The sequence below is a fragment of the Bombina bombina genome, chromosome 2 (assembly GCF_027579735.1).
Source record: "Bombina bombina isolate aBomBom1 chromosome 2, aBomBom1.pri, whole genome shotgun sequence".
Taxonomy (NCBI): Eukaryota; Metazoa; Chordata; class Amphibia; order Anura; family Bombinatoridae; genus Bombina; species Bombina bombina.
Genome location: NC_069500.1, coordinates 534,190,550 through 534,211,144, shown reverse-complemented (window position 1 = coordinate 534,211,144; position 20,595 = coordinate 534,190,550). Strand labels below are relative to the sequence as shown.

At 36.7% G+C, this 20,595-nt stretch overlaps 1 protein-coding gene across 1 annotated transcript in view; it reads right to left on the bottom strand.

The window, feature by feature from the left end:
* Positions 1-15,030, bottom strand: part of ROR2 (receptor tyrosine kinase like orphan receptor 2) — a 232,573-nt gene extending 217,543 nt beyond the window's left edge. Inside the window, exon 1 of the mRNA XM_053702383.1 lies at positions 14,540-15,030. Coding sequence (XP_053558358.1) covers positions 14,540-14,624 — 85 coding nt within the window. The 5' untranslated portion in view covers positions 14,625-15,030. The remainder of the gene's footprint in view (positions 1-14,539) is intronic.
* Between the last annotated feature and the right edge of the window lie 5,565 nt (positions 15,031-20,595).

Genomic DNA, 20,595 nt, shown 5'->3' with positions numbered 1-20,595 from the left:
TTCCATTTGTTTAATGATTTTGAGCTATTTTTCCCTGTGAGGTTTTTACCTGGATAATTTTCAGAATTAATTCAGAAAAAAAGGTAACAATATATAGTAATCTCAAACTATTGTTGTCTGGAGACTCAAGCCCAGATGGGCTCCTACAAATAGGGAAAATGGTGGGTGGAGTTTGGCTATTGAAAAACAATTACAGCAAACTAGATGCAAATTTATTTTGAAACTGCTTATGATTGGATGGTATGTTGTTCTATACTAGCAAGACAACAGAAATGTCTTGTAATTACAAGGTGTTTATTTTCTCTTTAACTTAAAGGGACAGTATGCACCAATTTTTATATAACTACATGTAATAGATACTACTATAAAGAAGAATATGCACAGATACTGATCTAAAAATCCAGTATAAAACCATTTAAAAACTTAATTAGAAGCTCCCAGTTTAGCACTGTTGATGAGGTTAGGCTGGGGCACCCATATAAAGGGGCTGAGAAAGCACTCCCCATCCCCTGCATATGAAAAGACCCATTACACAAACAGGAGCAAGCAGGGATCTGTAGACTTGAGTCTACATCTATAAGTTGTATAGAAACTTAAAGGGACAGTGTACACCAATTTTCATATAACTTGGTAATAGACACTACTATAAAGAAGAATATGCAGATATTGATCTAAAAATCTACTATAAAACCTTTTTAAAAACTTACATAGAATCTCCCAGTTTAGCACTGCTGATGAGGTTATGCTGGGACACCAAGTGAAAGGGTCAGGGAAAGCAGAAAGAGCAGACACTCCCCCCTCCCTGCATATGAAAAGACAGATTACACAAACAATAGCAGCTGGAATCTGTAGACCTGAGTTTACATCTGATAGTTTGGGGCTTGGTTAGGAGTCTGAAAATCAGCACAATGTTATTAAAGAATAAGCAAAACTAAATATTGTTACAAAAACATTCTCAGATGGGCTATATGAATGGATCATCTACAAAACATTTATGCAAAGCAGAATCTAGTGTACAATGTCCCTTTTTAGTATTGCCTAAAATTAATTTCCAGGGGGTGTTCCACTTCCAAGAGAAGCTAGACTATGAACCCTGACCCTACATCATTCTACAGTGATTGTTTGAACACAATCTCATTTATATCTGTTCTCAGTGGGCCTTGCAAAAAATATAACAGGGTCTGAAATACAATGCAAATTTAGCAAACAAAATTACTTATTTATTTGTAAGTGCTTTTGAAACATTTAAGCCAACGGCCAGCAACCTTGGCACTCTAGGTGTTTTGGAACTACATTTCCCAAAGTGCTCAGACACACTTTAGGCTGGCTGAGTATCACAGGAAATGTAGTTCAGAAACATCTGGGGTTCCAAGGTTGCTGGCCACTAATTTAAAGGGATATGGAAACCAAAATGTTTCTTTCAAGATTCATATAGAAAATAAAATTATAAGCAACATTACAAATTACTTCTATTATCTAATTTGTCTCATTCTTTAGACATCCTTTGTTGAAGAAATAACAATGCACATGGGTGAGCCAATCACACAAGGCATCTTTATGCAGCCACCAATCAGCAGCTGCTGGGCCTATTTAGATATGCTTTTGAACAAAGGATATCAAGACAATGAAGCAAATTAGATAATAGAAGTAAATTGGAAAGTTGATCTAAATTGCATGCTCTTTCTAAATCATGATAGAAAAAAAAATGGGTTTCATGTCCCTTTAAGCTGTGTGTTGATTTTATGAAATGCAATGTTTAATTGCTGATATATATTGCATATATAGAAAAAATATTTTAAACAAAATGGTAGGCTATAGAAAACACATCTACAGGTCCCCAAATCCTGAATTCCAAAATCCAAACTTTATTTTTTTTTTTTTAAATAAAATTATCAAAAAATACTATTTTTTGCTACAATCTTCTCTGCCTGTGTCTTTGTTTTGTTAGTTTTTTTTTTGTGTGTGTTCTAAAATGCAAATAATAATCTATATTTATTTTAAACAAAAACCTTTGTGATTACAGTACTGTACTACCTGCCTGAGGGTTCTATGTATACGAAAGTATTAAAAATGATACAAAACTACCTTTAGCTTAGATGTATAAGATGTATCATGTAAATATTGCTTAAATGACATGATGTTGTTTATACTTGTCCCATCCTCTCTCCAAACTGTCCCATTTTACAGCTGCAAATATTCCAAATGCCAAACTACTCCAAAAACCAACCGTTTTGTGGCCCAAGGAATTTGGATAAAGGTTTTTCTTCTTGTAAATGTTATATTTTCTTGGGGAAATGTCAGGCTATGTTCCCTAAAAATACTACATGCACAGGAAATGAAAAGGAAATAAAAAAAACATAGATACAAATATATAAATAGTTATGTTTTCCACCACTTTACATTAGAAGTAACTTTAGAAAGTCAGAGGTCTTATACAGAGTATGCAATCAAAGCTATCTTTCTTTTTTTTATGTACAATGCAATAGAATTGGGAATTACAGTTTTTTAAGATTTACAAAGTGCATTCACTAAGAGCTTTGAGGTAAGTTATATCACTCCCTGTTTTTATGCAACTTGAGCAACTACTTTTCAACAGCCTTGAAATGTGGGTGATTTAAGTTGAAAGTGGTATCAGTTTGCACTGCACTTTTCAAAGTTTATTGCTCAGTTTAAAGCCAGACTCTATTTTACAAGATAGCTGATCGCTTCTGAACCTTTACTCTGAAACCCAAGACATGTTCTTTGTTTCCTCGTTTAACCAGTGACTGACCCCACATAAAGCAGCTTTTGGACAGGCACTCACTTCATCCCCTGCATTCCCACATGATGTAGGAATAATGTATCAGAGTTATGTCTTTATCTTCCTGTGTGCAACTTCATCCAATAAAATATATAGTTAGTTACATGCATTAAATTCAAAAGGCTGACTTCACAGGAAAACCAATAATGACCTAGCCAAGATTTATACACAAACTGATCAATGTAGAATATGTTATTTTGTTGTGCTGTCTATAGTAATATATCTATGTTGCAAGGACATAAAAGTGCAGTAAGGAGTTAGAGTATTTCTTATTGCCCTCTCATTTGTTAATAATTATGAGTTTAACCCTTGCAAAGCTCTGGGACAGCAATGCTATATTGGCCAGTGAGCCAATCACAAGTAGCATATGTGCTTAGCTGTCAGTCACACTGTCACCCTCAGTTTAGGCTCATCAGTGTATTTTCAGGGGTTAACCTCATAATAATATGTAAGCAATAGTGCATTAAGAAAATAGCCTCTAACATTTCACAAATGGGATACTTCTGCAAGAAATGTGACGCTCACAATTTTCCTTTATAAGCATTTTATCACAGGTGCAAATCCCCAAATCAGAAATTCCAAAATCAGGAATTAGTTCTAAATCCATATTAATATTTTTTATTTTTTTTAAAAAAACAACCTTTTTTACTTGCCAATAATGCAATGCTAGTCTAAATGTATTTAAAACATCTATTACCTTTCTGATTACTGTACTGAACTATCTTTCTGGTGGTACTATGCATACAAAAGTTCCAAAAATGATACAAAACTTAGCTTACATATATAAACTGTATTATAAGATGTAAATATTGCCTAAATGACAGAAGATATTATTGTTTACACTTGTTCCCAACCCCTCTCCAAACTGTCCCATTTCACAGATGCAAATATACGAATGTTCCAAAATCCAAACTATTTCAAAAGCTGAACCTTTTCTGGTCCCAAGAAGTTTGGATAAAGGGTTTTGTACCGGTATGACCTAAGAAAGCTAGCAAAATAAAATTAACAAAGTATTCTTTATCTTGACCCAACAGTGTTATAATAGGATTCACAGTTTCACTGTGCTAGCACATATGGAAAGAATTTCCCAGAATAGCAAGAAGGTGTAATAAAAGCATACTTAAATATTTGTTCTTCTAGCCATTCTCTGATTGAGTTAGGGGCCTCTGACTCATTCTTAAAAAATGGGCCTATGCAAAGGACAGTGTTTTTCTTTGACATTTTCTTGTCACTTTTATTTTAGAGGGATTACAAATTAAAGGGACATGCAAGTCAAATTTAACTTTCATGATCCTGATACAGCAAGAATATATATATATATATATATATATATATAGAGAGAGAGAGAGAGAGAGAGAGAGAGAGAGAGAGAGAGACTCAATTACAGTATTATCAAATGTAGATCTTGCTCTTAGTACTCTGTAGCAAATTAGCTTGTTTGTATGAGAGCATACTGCGGTAGGGTCAATTGCAGTCTATTCGAATCATTAAACTATCATTTTAAATTCTATGTCCCTTTAAGTACATTTTTTTGACTCTAAAGTATGTTCCCTTTACCTATTGTGATTGGCGCTAGAAAAGATTCCCCTACTTCCTGTGCCCTTGTTTGGATGTCTCATACAGAGACAGGAGCTCAGACTAATACACACCGGGAATAGAAGGGGAGGTGGTTAGAGCACACTGGTGTTAGTCCATTGTCTGAAAATTTTCAATGTGTTTATGTAAACCTGCTCAAAAGCTGTAGCAATGCAGAAGGTGCAGATGTCACCAGCCAATGCAACATTGTTTCAGTGATGTACCAGCAACAACAATGTTTATGGGCTATATAAATGGATTATCTACAAAACATTTATGCAAAGAAAAATCTAGTGTACAATGCCCCTTTATGGTTGGGGTGAGAGTGATATGGTGCATTACTCTGGTATCTAAGATGGTAACACAACTTGCCCCCAAAGCAGCAACTGTTGCGGGACCATCAAAGTTGACTGCTACATTAACGCAGTGAAAATACATTTTCCATGGTAATGTTGACACAGTATATCTGCACCTGTGATATAATATGTCCCAATGACATCTTTGTCAGACAATATTAAGTACAAGGACGCATAGGGTGTAATTATGTAATCAATGAAGTCGAAAAGGTTCTGGAAATAGCTAGATTTTGCCAGTAAAACTTACATATATATATATTTTATTTTTCAGTTTACACAGCTTTTACTTGCTAAATATCTATATAGTTAAAGAAAAGCATTATTTGCTGCCTACTAATAATGAGTGCCTAACTTTTTAATTTTCTCACTGGCTCGCTCCTAAATTTAAAATTGTGAACCCCTGCTGTGTAACACAGTATAAGCTCCTTGTCACTTTCAACAGAGGAAACTTTTTTTTATGCAAAAACTATTTGAACATATGTATATACTGGTGTATCGTAGACTATTATTCTGAGTTTAATGTCCCTTTTGTTAATACAAAACAAATAAAGTTAGTTTATTGTGTAATCCGTATTCTTTGTTGTCTCTGGCTATACTGAACAACTTGCATATTGAACTAAGATTAACAAACAATACATTTTTTTCAGTGCAGTAATGTCTCACAGCTCCTTTATTTTAAGGTTTTACTACTTGACTGGAAGCCTTTAGAGCTACATAACCCTCAGACATACTTAGCCTAATGACAACTTCCTTTATGGAGTAACAACTCCAAAGGGAATAAACAAGCAGAAACGTCTGGCTGTAGTATTCAGCCCTACAGGGAGTGTAAGCAGAGAAACTGGACCATAGTCCCTTACTCCCCCAAACACAAGGGAAACAAATTCTCAAAACAGTTAGAAAAAAATCAAATTTAAAGTAATTAGAATATTAATTGAGTAGATGACTTTCTAAAATGCACGTACATGGAAAGAAAAGAGTTAAAATAAAGACAGTTGTAAACACACACAGTGCAGACTGTGAGTGATGTAAGATAATATAAATGCAAAGTTGCTCATGAAAAAAATAGTTATAGATTTGAATCTAGTTTTAGCTAAAGAATATTTCATGATAACATGAAAACTAAGAATTACTTGTAAAATGTCTGCATTCTAAAAACTTTGAAGCATGAAAAAAAAAAAGAATTAAAAATGGAATCTCTATCCTCAAACTAATCTAAGCCACTGCGACCCATTAATTAATTGTGTATTTAAATAAAAGCTCTCTTCACCTTTGCATCCTGTGGCTATGAAAAGGTTGGTGGTTTTGTAATTACTAATCAAGCCTATTTCCATACAAATGACAATGGTGATTAACACATACACTAAAAGGCAGTGAATATAAAGAAAGAATGACAGCTTTCCTGCAGACAACTAAACGCAAGTTAAGCGTGATTAATTCTCCCACATTAACATTAGACTTTTTTCTTCCCAGATCCCAAAACTTAGCATTTATATGCAATTTACCACTGAGGACAACAGCACTGGCATTTTATTATTAAGTACAAATGAACAATTTGTATTGTTTTAAATAAATATTATTGAATAAACCTGCATTAACACAAAGAAAGTGACAGAGTCATTTTTATGACTAATGAGAAAATGAGACATTAGACCTTCACTCTTTACAGACAAGAAAGCAAAATAATATACACATCACACATCAGGGTTTCTTGTATATTCTAGTTACATTCTGTGGCCTAAGTATGTAGAGGTCTGTCAACATATAGGACTAGCACTCTTAACTAATATTTTACAGTCTGGTATTTATTTGTTTTCTGTGATTATTTTATTGCATTTGAAAGGCTTATTACAGAACATATTTGCAACAATTCCCATACACTGTAAAGGAAAATTGATTACATTAAATATCATTTTACAAACAGCAATACTGGCATACTTAAAATCTGTTTGTTTTTTTATTATTACATTTTGTATATATCTACACATTTTAGCAATATGGCAATAAAAAGGCTAAACTGTCTCATATAAACAGAAATTAGAACACACAGGGAAATATGTCAATAGGCAGTAGGCACTAAACATACATACGAACAGAAACAAATCTTGTGAGGAAAATAAGGGAAACCACAAACATTTCACTTTGGATATTTAACTTTTTTGTTTTACATATAAAAATATTTAGAAAATATGTAGGCATCATGTTTTTTTTTTCATTTTTTTTTTAAATAAGTCAACTAAACAAGCAATTGTAATAGACCAAGGCCTATTAGAAAGAAGGTATAAATGAGTGCTTGCAGGCCATTCTGTCTGGGTTGGTGGGGGGAAAAAAATTGTTGTTTTTTACTCGAGATGCACATATTTGCTCAACAGCTAGATATGTGCCTAGGGCAGCAAAGTTTGAGGGGTAGTTTTATTTATGATGCCTTCCCACAATTTTTCATGGTTGTCTAGTGAGTGTCCGTGACCTCTTCATACTACTCTGTGTTCCTTGCTGTGAGAAAAGCATCAGACAAATATCAGCTGCTATTGATGGGAAGGGGTTCTAGGGGCGGCAAATTTACCAGTGCCCAGGGCAGTGCAAAAACCAAATATACTGATGTATTATCCTTTCATTAACTTTTTATAAGGAAATTAATAGTAAATGTAATGTCCATTTAACCTTTAACATGAACTGAACTAAGGGTAAGTTCCAGGAAAAGAAAGAGTGATATATGTTGTGTAACTCCCTTCCAATTTTTCACAAATCACACAAGATGCATTTTTTATGTTTAGCCACCAGCAAATACATCAAACTCACACATTTAACAGCACTGCCAAGTACATTTTGCCCTGGAAGTCAATTACTTTTTTTTTAACAGTATAAATGGTGCGCAGCCACACAGTGGCACCTTGTGAAATTGTAACTGAACATATCCCAGTTCTGAATACAGTTATTGTATGTAAGATTTTCCACGAATGAAGCAATTGGACCTAACTTTAAAAAAATGTCATTTGTCTGAGCCATTGAGATATTAATGGATAAAAAAAAAATACTTTTAACTATTTCATTGCTGAATGTATTAGATTCCTGAAAGAACTTGTAAGACCTATAAAAAGGTCTCTGGAAGTGATGAACAACTTTTAATGCATCAACTGAATTGCTTGAAGTATTATCACATATTGTATACAATGGAAGTAGAACATGAAAATGTTATGCATATTTTAATATAAAGTTATTGTCCCCTCTTGCTAGCCTGACCTCCTGAATTTTCCCCAGGAGTCATGATGGCACAGCCAATCTAATGCTCAAAAAGTAGCTACTTTTGAATTGACAGAAGACTTAACTTTGAGACAGGTAATTTTTTAGGCTTGTAAATACATTGTTTCAAGTACTGTTTAAAGGGACATTCTAACAAAATATAATGGTCTTATAAAAATGTCTGTCATTTATAAATGTTACTTAAAGGGATACTGAACCCAAATTTCATGATTTAGATAGAGCATGCAATTTTAAGCAACTTTCTAATTTACTCCTATTATCAATTTTTCTTCGTTTTCTTGTTATCTTTATTTAAAAAAAGCAGGAATGTAAGTTAACAAGCCAGCCCATTTTTGGTTCAGCACCCTGGATAGCACTTGCTGATTCGTGATTACCATTTAGCCACCAATCAGTAAGTACAACCTAGGTGCTGAACCAAAGATGGGCTGGCTCGTACATTCCTGCTTTTTTAAATAAAGATACCAAGAGAATGAAGAAAAATTGAAAGTAGGAGTAAATTAAAAAGTTGCTTAAAATTGCATGCTCCATCTGAATCATGAAAGAAAAAATGTGGGTTCAGTGTCCCTTTAAAGGGACAGACAACTCCAAAAATGGTATTGTTTAAAAAGATAGATAATCCCTTTATTACTAATTCCCCAGTTTTGCACAGTCAACATGGTTTTAATATAATTTTTACCTCTGTGAGTACCTAGTATCCAAGTCTCTTTTGACAGACCCTTAATAACATGGTTATTTATTTATTATCTATTGACTTGCATTTTAGCCAATTAGTGCTGTGTCATCCACAACTCCACAGCAGAGAGCACAACGTTATTTATATGGCCCACATGAACTAGCAAATAAAAAAGCATGTGATAAGAGGCTGTCTGTAATGGCGTAGGAACAGGCAGAAATGTAGAGGTTTAAATGTTATAAAGTATATTAATATAACAATGTTGGTTGGGGAATGGGTAGTAAAGGTGTTATCTATCTTTTTAAGCAATAACATTTTTGCTGTTGAGTGTCCCTTTAAAGAGACAGTATACACTCATTTTCATATAACTGCATGTAATAGACACTACTATAAAGAATAAGATGCACAGATACTGATATAAAAATCCAGTATAAAACCGTTTAAAAACTTAATTAGAAGCTGCCAGTTTAGCTCTGTTGAAAAGGTAGCTGGAAAGCCCACTGCAAGTGGGAAATAAGACACCCCCCTCCCCCTTCTTTTGCATATGAAAAGACCCTTTACACAAACAGGAGCAAGCTGGAGAAGGTAGCTGACGGTATTCACATAAAACTTTGGGGCTTGGTTAGGAGTCTGAAAATCAGAGCAATGTTATTTAAAAATAAGCAAAACTATATATTTTTTTTAAAAAAACTTTATGGGCTAAATAGATCATCTACAAAACATTTATGCAAAGAAAAAATGAGTGTATAATGTCCCTTTAAGCAATCCAAAGCACACAATAATTGCATAAATTAACATAAATTGGTTTAATGATAAGTTGTGCAACACGCATTGGAAAAAAAATAATAATATTGGATAATTTTAGCCAGCTAGTCAGTAAAATCAGTCAGGTGGTGTAACCATTAAATTGGTCATGGGGAGGGCACTGCTTTTTATTTGCTGTTGAGCTGTTTCATCATCAAGAGTGGGTCACGAGCCTAACTTTGACTAAGCACCATTTAATCTCTTTGCAGGAGGCATTATGCACATAGTAAATTTTTTTTTAATTAGAATGCCCCTTTAAATTTCATTGGAGCATAATGTGCTTTTATAGCGCTGCAGAATCTGTTGGCGCTCTACAAATAACCAATAATAATAATTTTTATGATAGCAGACAATGTACTATACATTTATATTAGGTGTATCATACCCTCAGTTGGATGTAATATGTTTCTTTTATTCATACTTATTAAAAATATTGAGCTATATGGAAATCCAGACTTTAACACTGTGATTCCTGATAACTTAGTCAAACACACAATAGAGACTACAATTGTGCGAAAACCTAACTAAATAACAATGAGAAGGATAAAAAACAAACTTATCTAGCAGCCTGTATAACATAATCCAATACAATCTGATACTAATGCAGGGCAGACAATGATTTGCATAATTATACGAAACTGCATGGTATTCACTACTGAAGCCTGAGTCTTTGTTATGACTGTTTGAAAGTTTTTCCTTTTGTCATATGTATAACATAGAAGAAAAAAATGTGGTACCTCTATATTTCCGACCCTAAAATAATCTTGGACATGCTTGTAATAACAATATACTACTTAAAAAGGGACACTGAACCCAAAAATTGTCTTTAGTGATTTAAAAAGATCATGCAATTTTAAACAACTTTCCAATTTACTTCTATTATCTAATTTGCTTTAATCTCTTGATATCCTTTGTTAAATAGCATATCTAAATAAGCTCAGTAGCTGCTGATTGGTGGCTGCATATAAATGCCTTGTGTGATTGGCTCAACCACATGCATTGATATTTCGGCAAGAAAGAATATCTAAAGAATGAAGCAAAGTAGAAAATAGAAGTAAATTGGAATGCTGTTTAAAATTGTATTCTCTATCTGAATCATGAAAGAAACATTTTGGGATTCATGTCCCTTTAATTTTAGTGAAGGTAAAAATACCCAAGTCCCTTGTAATTAACAAACCAATGATCAGTACAGTGTTTGCTTTTTTTAAGTAAATGATAGTTCTACAATACACTTTTTAAAAGGGGGCACCATAAATCATCAGAGAATAAGGAAAAGCTATCCACAAAACCCAGATCAAATATCCCACATCACACAAGAATCAGACCCCTCCCCCTCCTGCAGGTACTGGCAACAAATGGCAGAGAAGTTGGAATCCACAGAACCCTGGAGCTGAACAACAGGAAGCGCACAATCTAAGCATCTGTCACCTCCCGGGGAGAGCTAAATGGATTAGTGAGCAACAAGGAGAAGAAAAGTCCTTTCAAAACCTGCATTTGATTAACACGTCCACTCCAATATGCAACATCTCTTTAAAAGATGATCAGGGTCCCCCATAGACTTTAAATTCAATTAATTACCAGGACAGTAGGGAAAGTAATACCACATTACCAATCAAACAAATGGGATTGTTGATATTGCCAGAAATGTGACTTTAGATAAGACATGCAGAATTCAAAGGGAACTCATGTGGAGCACAGATCTAGGCATGGTGGGCCAGTTCAATAGGTGAAACAGATATGAAGAGTTTGGAGATAAGGGGTTGTCTGTGAACTTATTATCTCACACACTTCACAGGAGCTAATATCAGGGCACCTCGCAGGGTTATCTAACCCCAGTGCACTAGTGAACTCTTTAGAAATCATTTATCTTCTAACTGCAGGAAACTCTCTCAAATGAACAATCTGCATATCAGCACAATGTCCTGTCTAGAATTGTTATTCATAATCATATATTGCACAAGGTAAAGCAGGCATGAGTCCGGGTATTAGAAATGTTGTGCCAAGACTTGCTCACTCGGAGAATCTTGTGTGGACTTAAAGGGATATAAACCCATTTTTTTTTCTCTCATGATTCAGATAGCGCAGCAATTTTAATTTTTTCGTTTTCTTTGTTTCTTTATTTGAAAAGCAGGAATATAAAGCTTAGGGGCCAGACAATTTTTGGTTCAGCACCTGGGTTGAAGTGCTTGCTGAACCAAAAATGGGCGGCTCCTAAGCTTATATTTCTGCTTTTTTTTTTTTAAATAAAGATAGCAAGAGTAAGAAAGAAAAATAGTAGTAAATTAGAAAGTTGCTTAAAATTGCATGCTCTGGGGCCGATTTATGAAAGTGCGAGCAGACATGATACGATGTAGCGTATCATGTCCGCCACACATTTGTAAATGCCGACAGCATACGCTGCCTTTATTTATCATTGCACAAGCAGTTCTTGTGAACTGTTTGTGCAATGCCACACCCTGCAGATTCACTGCCAATCGGCCACTAGCAGGGGTGTCAATCAGCCCGATCGTATAGGATTGAGCGGATTGAAGACCGCAGCCTCAGAACAGGCGGACACATAACTGCTGTTTCCGGCGAGCCTGAAGGCTCGCACAGAAACAGGGGCATCAAACTCCGTTCGGAGCTTGAATAATTTGGCCCCTTTATCTGAATCGTGAAAGAAAAAAATTGTGTTTAGTATCCCTTTAAATATTGTTTTTAGTGGATTGTGATACCTTTCAGTGGGACAATATATTAATAAATTGAGATTTGTATAATATACGTTTTTAAGAACCCACAGATCTCTTTCAGACCGGACCAATGAATCAATAGCTCAATTCTCTAAATGTTGTAACTAAATCATAGTTCATTTTTAAGTAGTTTGAATGCAAATATATAATGGCATTTACTGAATGTGAGCTTAGTTTTCTATTTTGTTTTGTACATTATATCAATGTTGAGCAATAAATAACACTAAAATGGCAATGTGTGACCTTAATACATTTAAAAGAACCATACAGTAATTTAAAATCTTGTACTAACCCACTAAAAACACTGTTTCTATGGAAGAATTTGTAACAAGATGGAAATGGTGGAGAGTAAATACAAATGTGCTGTGGGGTATAAAGGTTATATTCTTTACTGGGGGCCTATGAAGAAAAAAGGGAAACCTCTAAGGGTCACATGTGACTCCCTGTTCACCAACCCCCAACTACCATGTGTATATATATATATATATACACACACACACACACACACCCAGGTGTACTTGCACACATGTTTATTCTGCACACTGTACCAACCTCAGATGCTGTTACACCTCCAACATTACACTGATTGGTCTACACAATCTACATATAATCTACATAATGAACACATCAATTGGCCATGTATTGTACACAACACCATCACTCTTTACTGGATCTGATTACACGTGTGAAAGTTTACTGACTTCATGATGAAGATAATGGCATAAGGATGCTCCTGCTGTCTGCCCTACACTGAGGTGTTTACAGCGTTTACCACTGCAGCCCTCTCTGACAGCCAACAGTTAAAGTTTTTTTTTAATGCTATATAGATGCATAGATTAACCCTGCCCTCTGAAGTGTAAGCTTTATTATTTTCTCAGATAGTTTTAGACATAGCATGGGAATTTATGAATTCCCTTTGTCCTTACCACCTCTACTGGATGTTTTTTTTTATATTTATGAATAAACCAGCTATTCTATAAAGTTAATCTGCAAATTGCTCCTTAGCCAACTGTCCTCCAGCTAGAGATCATGAAGGCTTGTCTGGGTGTTGCTTTGTAATACAAAATGTCCACACATCATCACACATTTGCCCAATGACAATGCTCATCAGCCCCTAGTGTTGTCCTTCTTCATATACTGATCAACTAAATAATACATCTGGATACTGATAAACCATTATGAATTTCATACACAACCATAAATCTCTAGTGTTTCATGTAATCAATAAGCTTTGGGCAGGGTTGAATTACATAATCTTAGGTACTGTCCTCTAAAATCCAATAAACTTCAACATATGTTGGGGATATTGGGGAGGAAGAAAAGGGTCAGTGAATAATGAATCCACAGAACCAACAACAACAAAAAAGCTGACCCTCCCCAAAACAAGCAGAAGATATAGGCTATCCATTAATCCAGCTGTATTGTTTCATACTGAAGGGAGGGGATCATAGAACACAAATACAGCTGTAAATACGTGTCCCCACCAAATCCCACAAAAATAATATTTATTCACCTCTCTTCCAGCACATTACTGCAAAAGATTTAAAAGTCTGAGATATTTGTACTTCCCTAACAATCCACATAACATCTCTGTATAGTTAATATTAAAGGGACATAAAACAAAAAAAATAATATATTTTATGATTCAGATACAACCTACAATTTTAAACAACTTTGCGATGTACCTGTTATCTAATTTGATTTGTTCTCTTGCCATCCTTTGTTGAAAATAATACATTTAAGCCATCATTAAAATCATAGAGAGCTACCTGCACACTTAAATCAGACACCCAAAATGTCACACCCCTAGATTCACTAAACTTAGAAATGATGCTTCAATTCCTATCTTATTGTATGCAGACTATTTACTGAGAAACACTACATACAACGTTTAGACTGGGGAGGCCTTATATATTCTAGTGGAGTAACCTTTTCGTTGTATAGGTCCTTCTGTTCTTACAGACTGTAAGATAATGAGAACAGATTGCACATAGATATGAGCACATACCCATCTCAACGCCTGAAGCCATCATCTGCTCTGCATTAAACTTTACAAATGAGTGGACTGAGTTATGTTAAAAGAAAAATCTAACTATCCCCATGCAAAATACAAAGAAAACAACACGTGTGATGGTTATATAGTTAGGGGTTCTCTGTTATTAACCAATGAGCATTGTATTAATGTCTTCTCAATCGCTTACTGCAATCCATGTTACTTAACTGGGCAAAATAAACAGCAACCTTATTATGATGAGCAAAAAAACACAATAGTAACTAATCATTATCCTGAATTGTCGAGCTGTGCAGCATCTGATGTAAGTTGTACAGACTGGAAGAAACTTACCTGAAACTTGTAAGCCTGGCAGAATGGATGTTGCCAGCAGCCCCAACAGCAGCGCTGCAAATCCTCCAGTCTGTATCCTAGACATCCCCACTAGCTGCTCCCGACTGCAGATCCGAAGGTCCCCCAAAGTATCCAAAGCCCCCACTTAATATAACGAGAGGGCACCAAGAGTGGCTAAGTAGAGGGGCTGCCTGGCAGCCCCCGACCCGCCTGCTGCTCCTCCACCTCCTGTACAAAGGGCTCTTTGTCAGCCCGTTCTTGCTGATACTAATGCCTTATGCTCCCTCTACCTTCGCAGTTAAGATGTATAGCTGCAGTGTGTGACACTCTTAAAATGAGGTCTCTGTGCAACAATAAAATAAATGAAGTCCTTTCCAAATTCCTCAAGTTGTCATTGTAAACATCTGTACAAAGTCCAGGCTGTGCAATATACTGCAAAATAATAGCCGTATATAAAAAAAAAAGGGTTGAGTGCAGCAGAAAGTTTGGAACAGCTCTTTGGACTGGCAGACCTGCCCCCTTGTATGTCCCACACCGTGTGAGGGGAGGTAGGAGTGGGCAGGCTCTCCTCCCTGCACCCCCTGCCAGCAAAATCCTGACGTAACTGGGGAACCACTGACTGCTAACCTGGGTGTGCGCCATCTGCTGGCACTAACACGAGCGTTCCTATCGTACCTGGACGTTTATATAAAACGAAATCACATTTAATTGGTATAATTGAAAATAATTCTAGCTGTTTGGCAACCTAATTTATGTATTACTTTTTTTTTATCTTAAAACGGTGGAAAATATTCATTTTTTATTCAATGTAACCAGAGATAGAGGCTTATACTGTTGACCCCTACAACTTTACAACAATGTTATCAGATTGTATACAGGGGAGAAATAACTCATATGAGTCAAATATGTAATTCCAAAGTCTTGGAAAACAGATGAACACTCACACTGTCACTGAGCCAGATATAAAAGTATTGGTGTTGTTTCTGTCAAAGGGACAGTAATTCAGTAAACCTAGCCACGCACTGCACCCAGGCCCTGTTCACTATAACTTGAAAAATCAGTGTTCCTGGTCTCAATTCTGAGCTAAACTTGCTTTCACTGGGTAGAAAGTTACTGGTTCATGTAAATTTCCCAAGGGGCTCCAGTCTATTTGGCAGGAGGAGGTACAACGAACTCAATGTCTATAAATTAATTTTAAAACTAATAGGAAGTGCATGTTTAGGTATAACTCCCTGCTGGGTCAGCTTGCTCACTGGCTGATAATTACTACTCCCACAGCTCTATTGGTGGATAGTAACACTCCCTGCAAGAAGCTTTATTTGCCAATGAAATGCCATAGCTGGTTACACAACGACACACAGATAATGTAGTGATAATGTTTTATTAGACTAATACACAACAGTAGATGGGGGTCACACCCCCCCCCAATTAAAAAGCTCTACTTTACCCCACACTCTTGATCCCTCAATGTACATTTTTCACAACTAAGCAGTTACAAGTCAATACGTTTACTTCTATGGCTGCCAGTAACACTTGTAAAGAGAAGTAATTTCTCACTTCTTTCTGCTCTATATTTGTAATGAGTTTAGGCATAGGAAGCTATTTACGTTTAATTAACACCCAGGGACTTTAAAAAACTGGACATTTAAGGGTCCATTATTTTTGTAAAGATTTTACGGGACAGCTTGCTAAAATAGTACACTGTCCATTTGAATACTGGACACTTGGAAACCCTAGGTCTAACAGAGGAACATATAAATTGGGCCCCATATTATTTATGTATTTTAAACCCAATGTTAACTACATGTCCCCCTTCCCCTGACTGTGTTGCTGCTGTAAATACTAGGGACGAAAAACACAGACTACAAAGAATGGGTTTAGACCAGAAGTGGTCGTGTTTATTCATCATTTAAGAATTTAACATTATATATCAAACCAGAGAAACAATGTGGTGTCAACAAGCTCTCAAACTTATCCCAAACAACTTTGGAAGCACAATAACTGGAAAGGGTCCCCCACCCACGCAAACGGGTCCCCCACCTATGCAAACTCTTACTCCCTGAAAAGAAAGAAGAACACGGCAACCTAAGACTCTTGGGCCTCCTCTCGAGAAAGCTTACAATTTTTTTGTGCTGAGTACTCACATATCCAAACTACACAACCATTTACAGTTTGGCCCTCACTCATTACAGATCCGTTCAATCCGTAAGGGCTACAAGTATGCTGGGCTAACAGCCACATATCTTTAAGGAAGAGACCAATAAATTATTGACCCGTGGACTTACCTAGAGCCAAACCAAATAGCTGGATCCCAGCCATAGCTCATTTTTAAAACTTGTATGCACCACCCTACTGCAACCACCAGAACTGCACCTGAAAAACAATATTGTTGTGAACAAGGAAGGGGAGGGTGGAGGAGGGGGGGTAAGTAAGGTAATCTTTAAATTAAACTTCTCAAAGGTATTATAGTTAACACCTTGAGATTTTTTTTATATAAAATATTTAGTTATGCATAATAAAACAACTTTGCAAAAGTTTCATTATTTATTTTGCCCCTTTTCATGTAATTTAGCTCTGACAATTGAGCAATTTGTAATTCTCAGAACTTGAAATGCATCCTGCTGACTTCTAAAGGCTAACACTACTACATACATATGCCTAATTAGGTTCAGCAGATAACAAACTAATGTACTTTATACTAACTGAGGCTAGCCTGTTGTCTGCAAACTGAAGCCCAGATTCGCTCAACCAAATAAGGATAAATGGTGGGGGGAGTTTGCTATGGAAAAATGATTGTAATTAAAAGGATGTTAATTTGTTTTAAAAACGTTAAGACTTGACTGATATGATATTCTATAGCCACATGCCAGAAATGTCTTACAAAGTGTTTACTGTCCCTTTAAACAGTGATCTGTAAATGTACAAGACACTTTTATTCTGATGCTGTAGAATAACTCCAATCAAGTCTAAGAGGCCCATTTAACAAGCTCCGTATTGAGCTCGTGGGCCCGTGTTTCTGCTGAGTCTTCAGACTCTCCAGAAACAGCAGTTATGAAGCAGCGGTCTAAAGACTGCTGCTCCATAACCCTGTCCGCCTGCTCTGATGAGGAGGACAGGAATCGCCACAATTCAACCCGATCGAGTACGATTGGATTGATTGACACCTCCCTGCTGGCGGCCCATTGGCTGCGAGTCTGCAGGGGGCGGCGTTGTACCAGCAGCTCTTGTGAGCTGCTGGTGCAATGCAGAATACGGAGAGCGTATTGCTCTCCGCATTCAGCGAGGTCTTGCGGACCTGATCCGCACTGTCCGCAAGACCTTTAATACATAGGCCCCTTAATGTTTTGTAAAACTTAAATTGTTTTACAAAAAGCCAAACTCCAACCGCCATTTGCCTTATTTGGAGGAGCCCAAGGCCGGACTGGCCTAACAGGACACCAGGATATTTTCTAGTGGATTGCAGCAGCTGATGTTGGCCAGCTGTAGTTTAAAGGGGTGGCACTGCTGCTGAGACTATGCAGCTGTATCAACTCTCTTTTCTCCTATGAGCTAAATGTATTAAGGTCACAAAGTATTTCCTTGTAAGTTATATTTCCTAGACCATGTACCATTTTAGTAGCACTCTTTTGAATTGTGTCTAGTCAAGTCACACTGTGAGACTGAGTGACACGCTGTTTGAGTTTATAGATCACACTGTAGATAATCATTTTACCACTGTGAAAGGGAGTCATAGATAACATTGGGTTGCAAGGTACCTATACAGCAATTTATATATTTTTTTACATTACAAACTAATATAATTTAATTCTGAAAACAAATAATAATAATAATAATAATCTTGGGAAAAGGAGTATCCCAGTAATCCCCTTGAGAAAAATGGGTTGTGTGCATTCTATGAACTTAACAGAAAATAGGGCTGATCTTCAATATTTTTCCAGTGCTGCTTTGTATTCCCAGTTCGGCCCTGGAGGAGTCAGTCTGGGCAGTCTGCAGACAACAAGGTTAGTCACAGTCATAATGTTAGTATAAAACACTTTAGTATAAAATACGTTGTTTTGCAGTTGTTATCAGTTAAAACTAATTAGGGAACAATATGAAGCAGAGTTATCCTCTAGAACAGTGATTTTTAACCTTTTTATTGCCGTGGCACACTTTTTTACATTAAAAAATCCTGTGGCACACCACCATCCCAAAATTTTAAAAAAATCACACATTGTAGCCTAATACAGCATATATATATACACATACACACAAACACACACATACTGTATGTATTGTGCTGTTATGCCATGCCTCCTACAAACTACCCCTGCACTGGGAGTAAAAACAAGCAAAGTTTAAAAAATATCTCACACTGTTGTCAGTCTGCGTGGCACACCTGAGGATCTCTCACGGCACACTAGTGTGCCACGGCACACTGGTTGAAAAACACTGCTCTAGAAGCCTGTGTATTTTTCAAGTTCAGATCATTAGTAAATTCTCAATTTTCAGATCTAAATTACAAGGGGGCAAAATAAAAGATAAAATTATACTGTAAATTTGCTTTGCCTACTACCAATAGGAGCCAGGCTGAGCCCAGACTATCTCCCATCATGCCCTCTGCCTTAGTTGGATTAACCCCTAAGAGGTTACAGTCGCATTGGGTCTTTTCACTAACATTTAAATACATACAATATATGTATTTATGAGCTGTTTGTGTTTTGTGTGGATTACAACATTTACATATGAGCTGTGATAAAAGGTTTTTCAATCTAAAAATAGAGAAAGCCTTCAGGGTTTTAAACCTAGACACATTGGTTGTTCCAGAAACCTTATTATGGGAGGTAAATCGCCATAGAACAAGCCACTGAGCTGTTGTTCGTTCCTGGTAGAGCGCTTCTCTCTTTGTATGCAAATTATTATGACCCTGGGGAAGTCTCCCTATGGGTGATGGGGGAAACCAGACGTGGACTCCTTGCCCAGTGTGCTTAGAGGAATGTGGCTGCACCTCACTGACGAGGCCCATAGGAGGCCGAAACGATCGTCTGGGGTTGTCATGTTCCTTGTTCAGAGGAGAATTGCCTGGTATTTCGGGGCTGGACTGACCTTACTTGGCGGGATCAGACTGATATACTTCAGGAAAGTTTTCTTCTGTGAAAAGCACACTGGTCTAAAAGAGGCTGCCTCCGGGTGGTAAATCGCCATAGAACAAGCCACTGAGCTGTTGTTCGTTCCTGGTAGAGCGCTTCTCTCTTTGTATGCAAATTATTATGACCCTGGGGAAGTCTCCCTATGGGTGATGGGGGAAACCAGACGTGGACTCCTTGCCCAGTGTGCTTAGAGGAATGTGGCTGCACCTCACTGACGAGGCCCATAGGAGGCCGAAACGATCGTCTGGGGTTGTCATGTTCCTTGTTCAGAGGAGAATTGCCTGGTATTTCGGGGCTGGACTGACCTTACTTGGTGGGATCAGACTGATATACTTCAGGAAAGTTTTCTTCTGTGAAAAGCACACTGGTCTAAAAGAGGCTGCCTCCGGGTGGTAAATCGCCATAGAACAAGCCACTGAGCTGTTGTTCGTTCCTGGTAGAGCGCTTCTCTCTTTGTATGCAAATTATTATGGGAGGCAAATACTCCTTGGTGTAGTCGTGGGTGTTCCACAAGTTAAACGAGTGTGGGTGGAGGTGTATTTATGGGTGTTCCTTGGGCAGGGGGAGGTGGAGTCACAGGTGTTCTGAGGGCAGAGCCAGGTGGTCTCTGGGTGTGGTTAGGCAGTTGTGGGACATGCCCTGCCTAAAATTACAGAGTCGTAATTTTTATCCTACTCAACCCCTTTCTTCCTCTCTAGAACCACCGTTGCATGGGACCTATTTTTAAGTTACATATTGTATCGTTCCACAACAGGACCTACTATACTACATGAAGTTTTTTTCTATTTAATTTTGACCACATATAATTTTTTTCCTATTTAATTGAGACAACATATCATTTAGTTCAAATTACTTTATGACTATATGTTGTAGGGATGATGCTAAAAGATATATTTCACTGGAATGTTGCATTGGTGGCAAACTCCA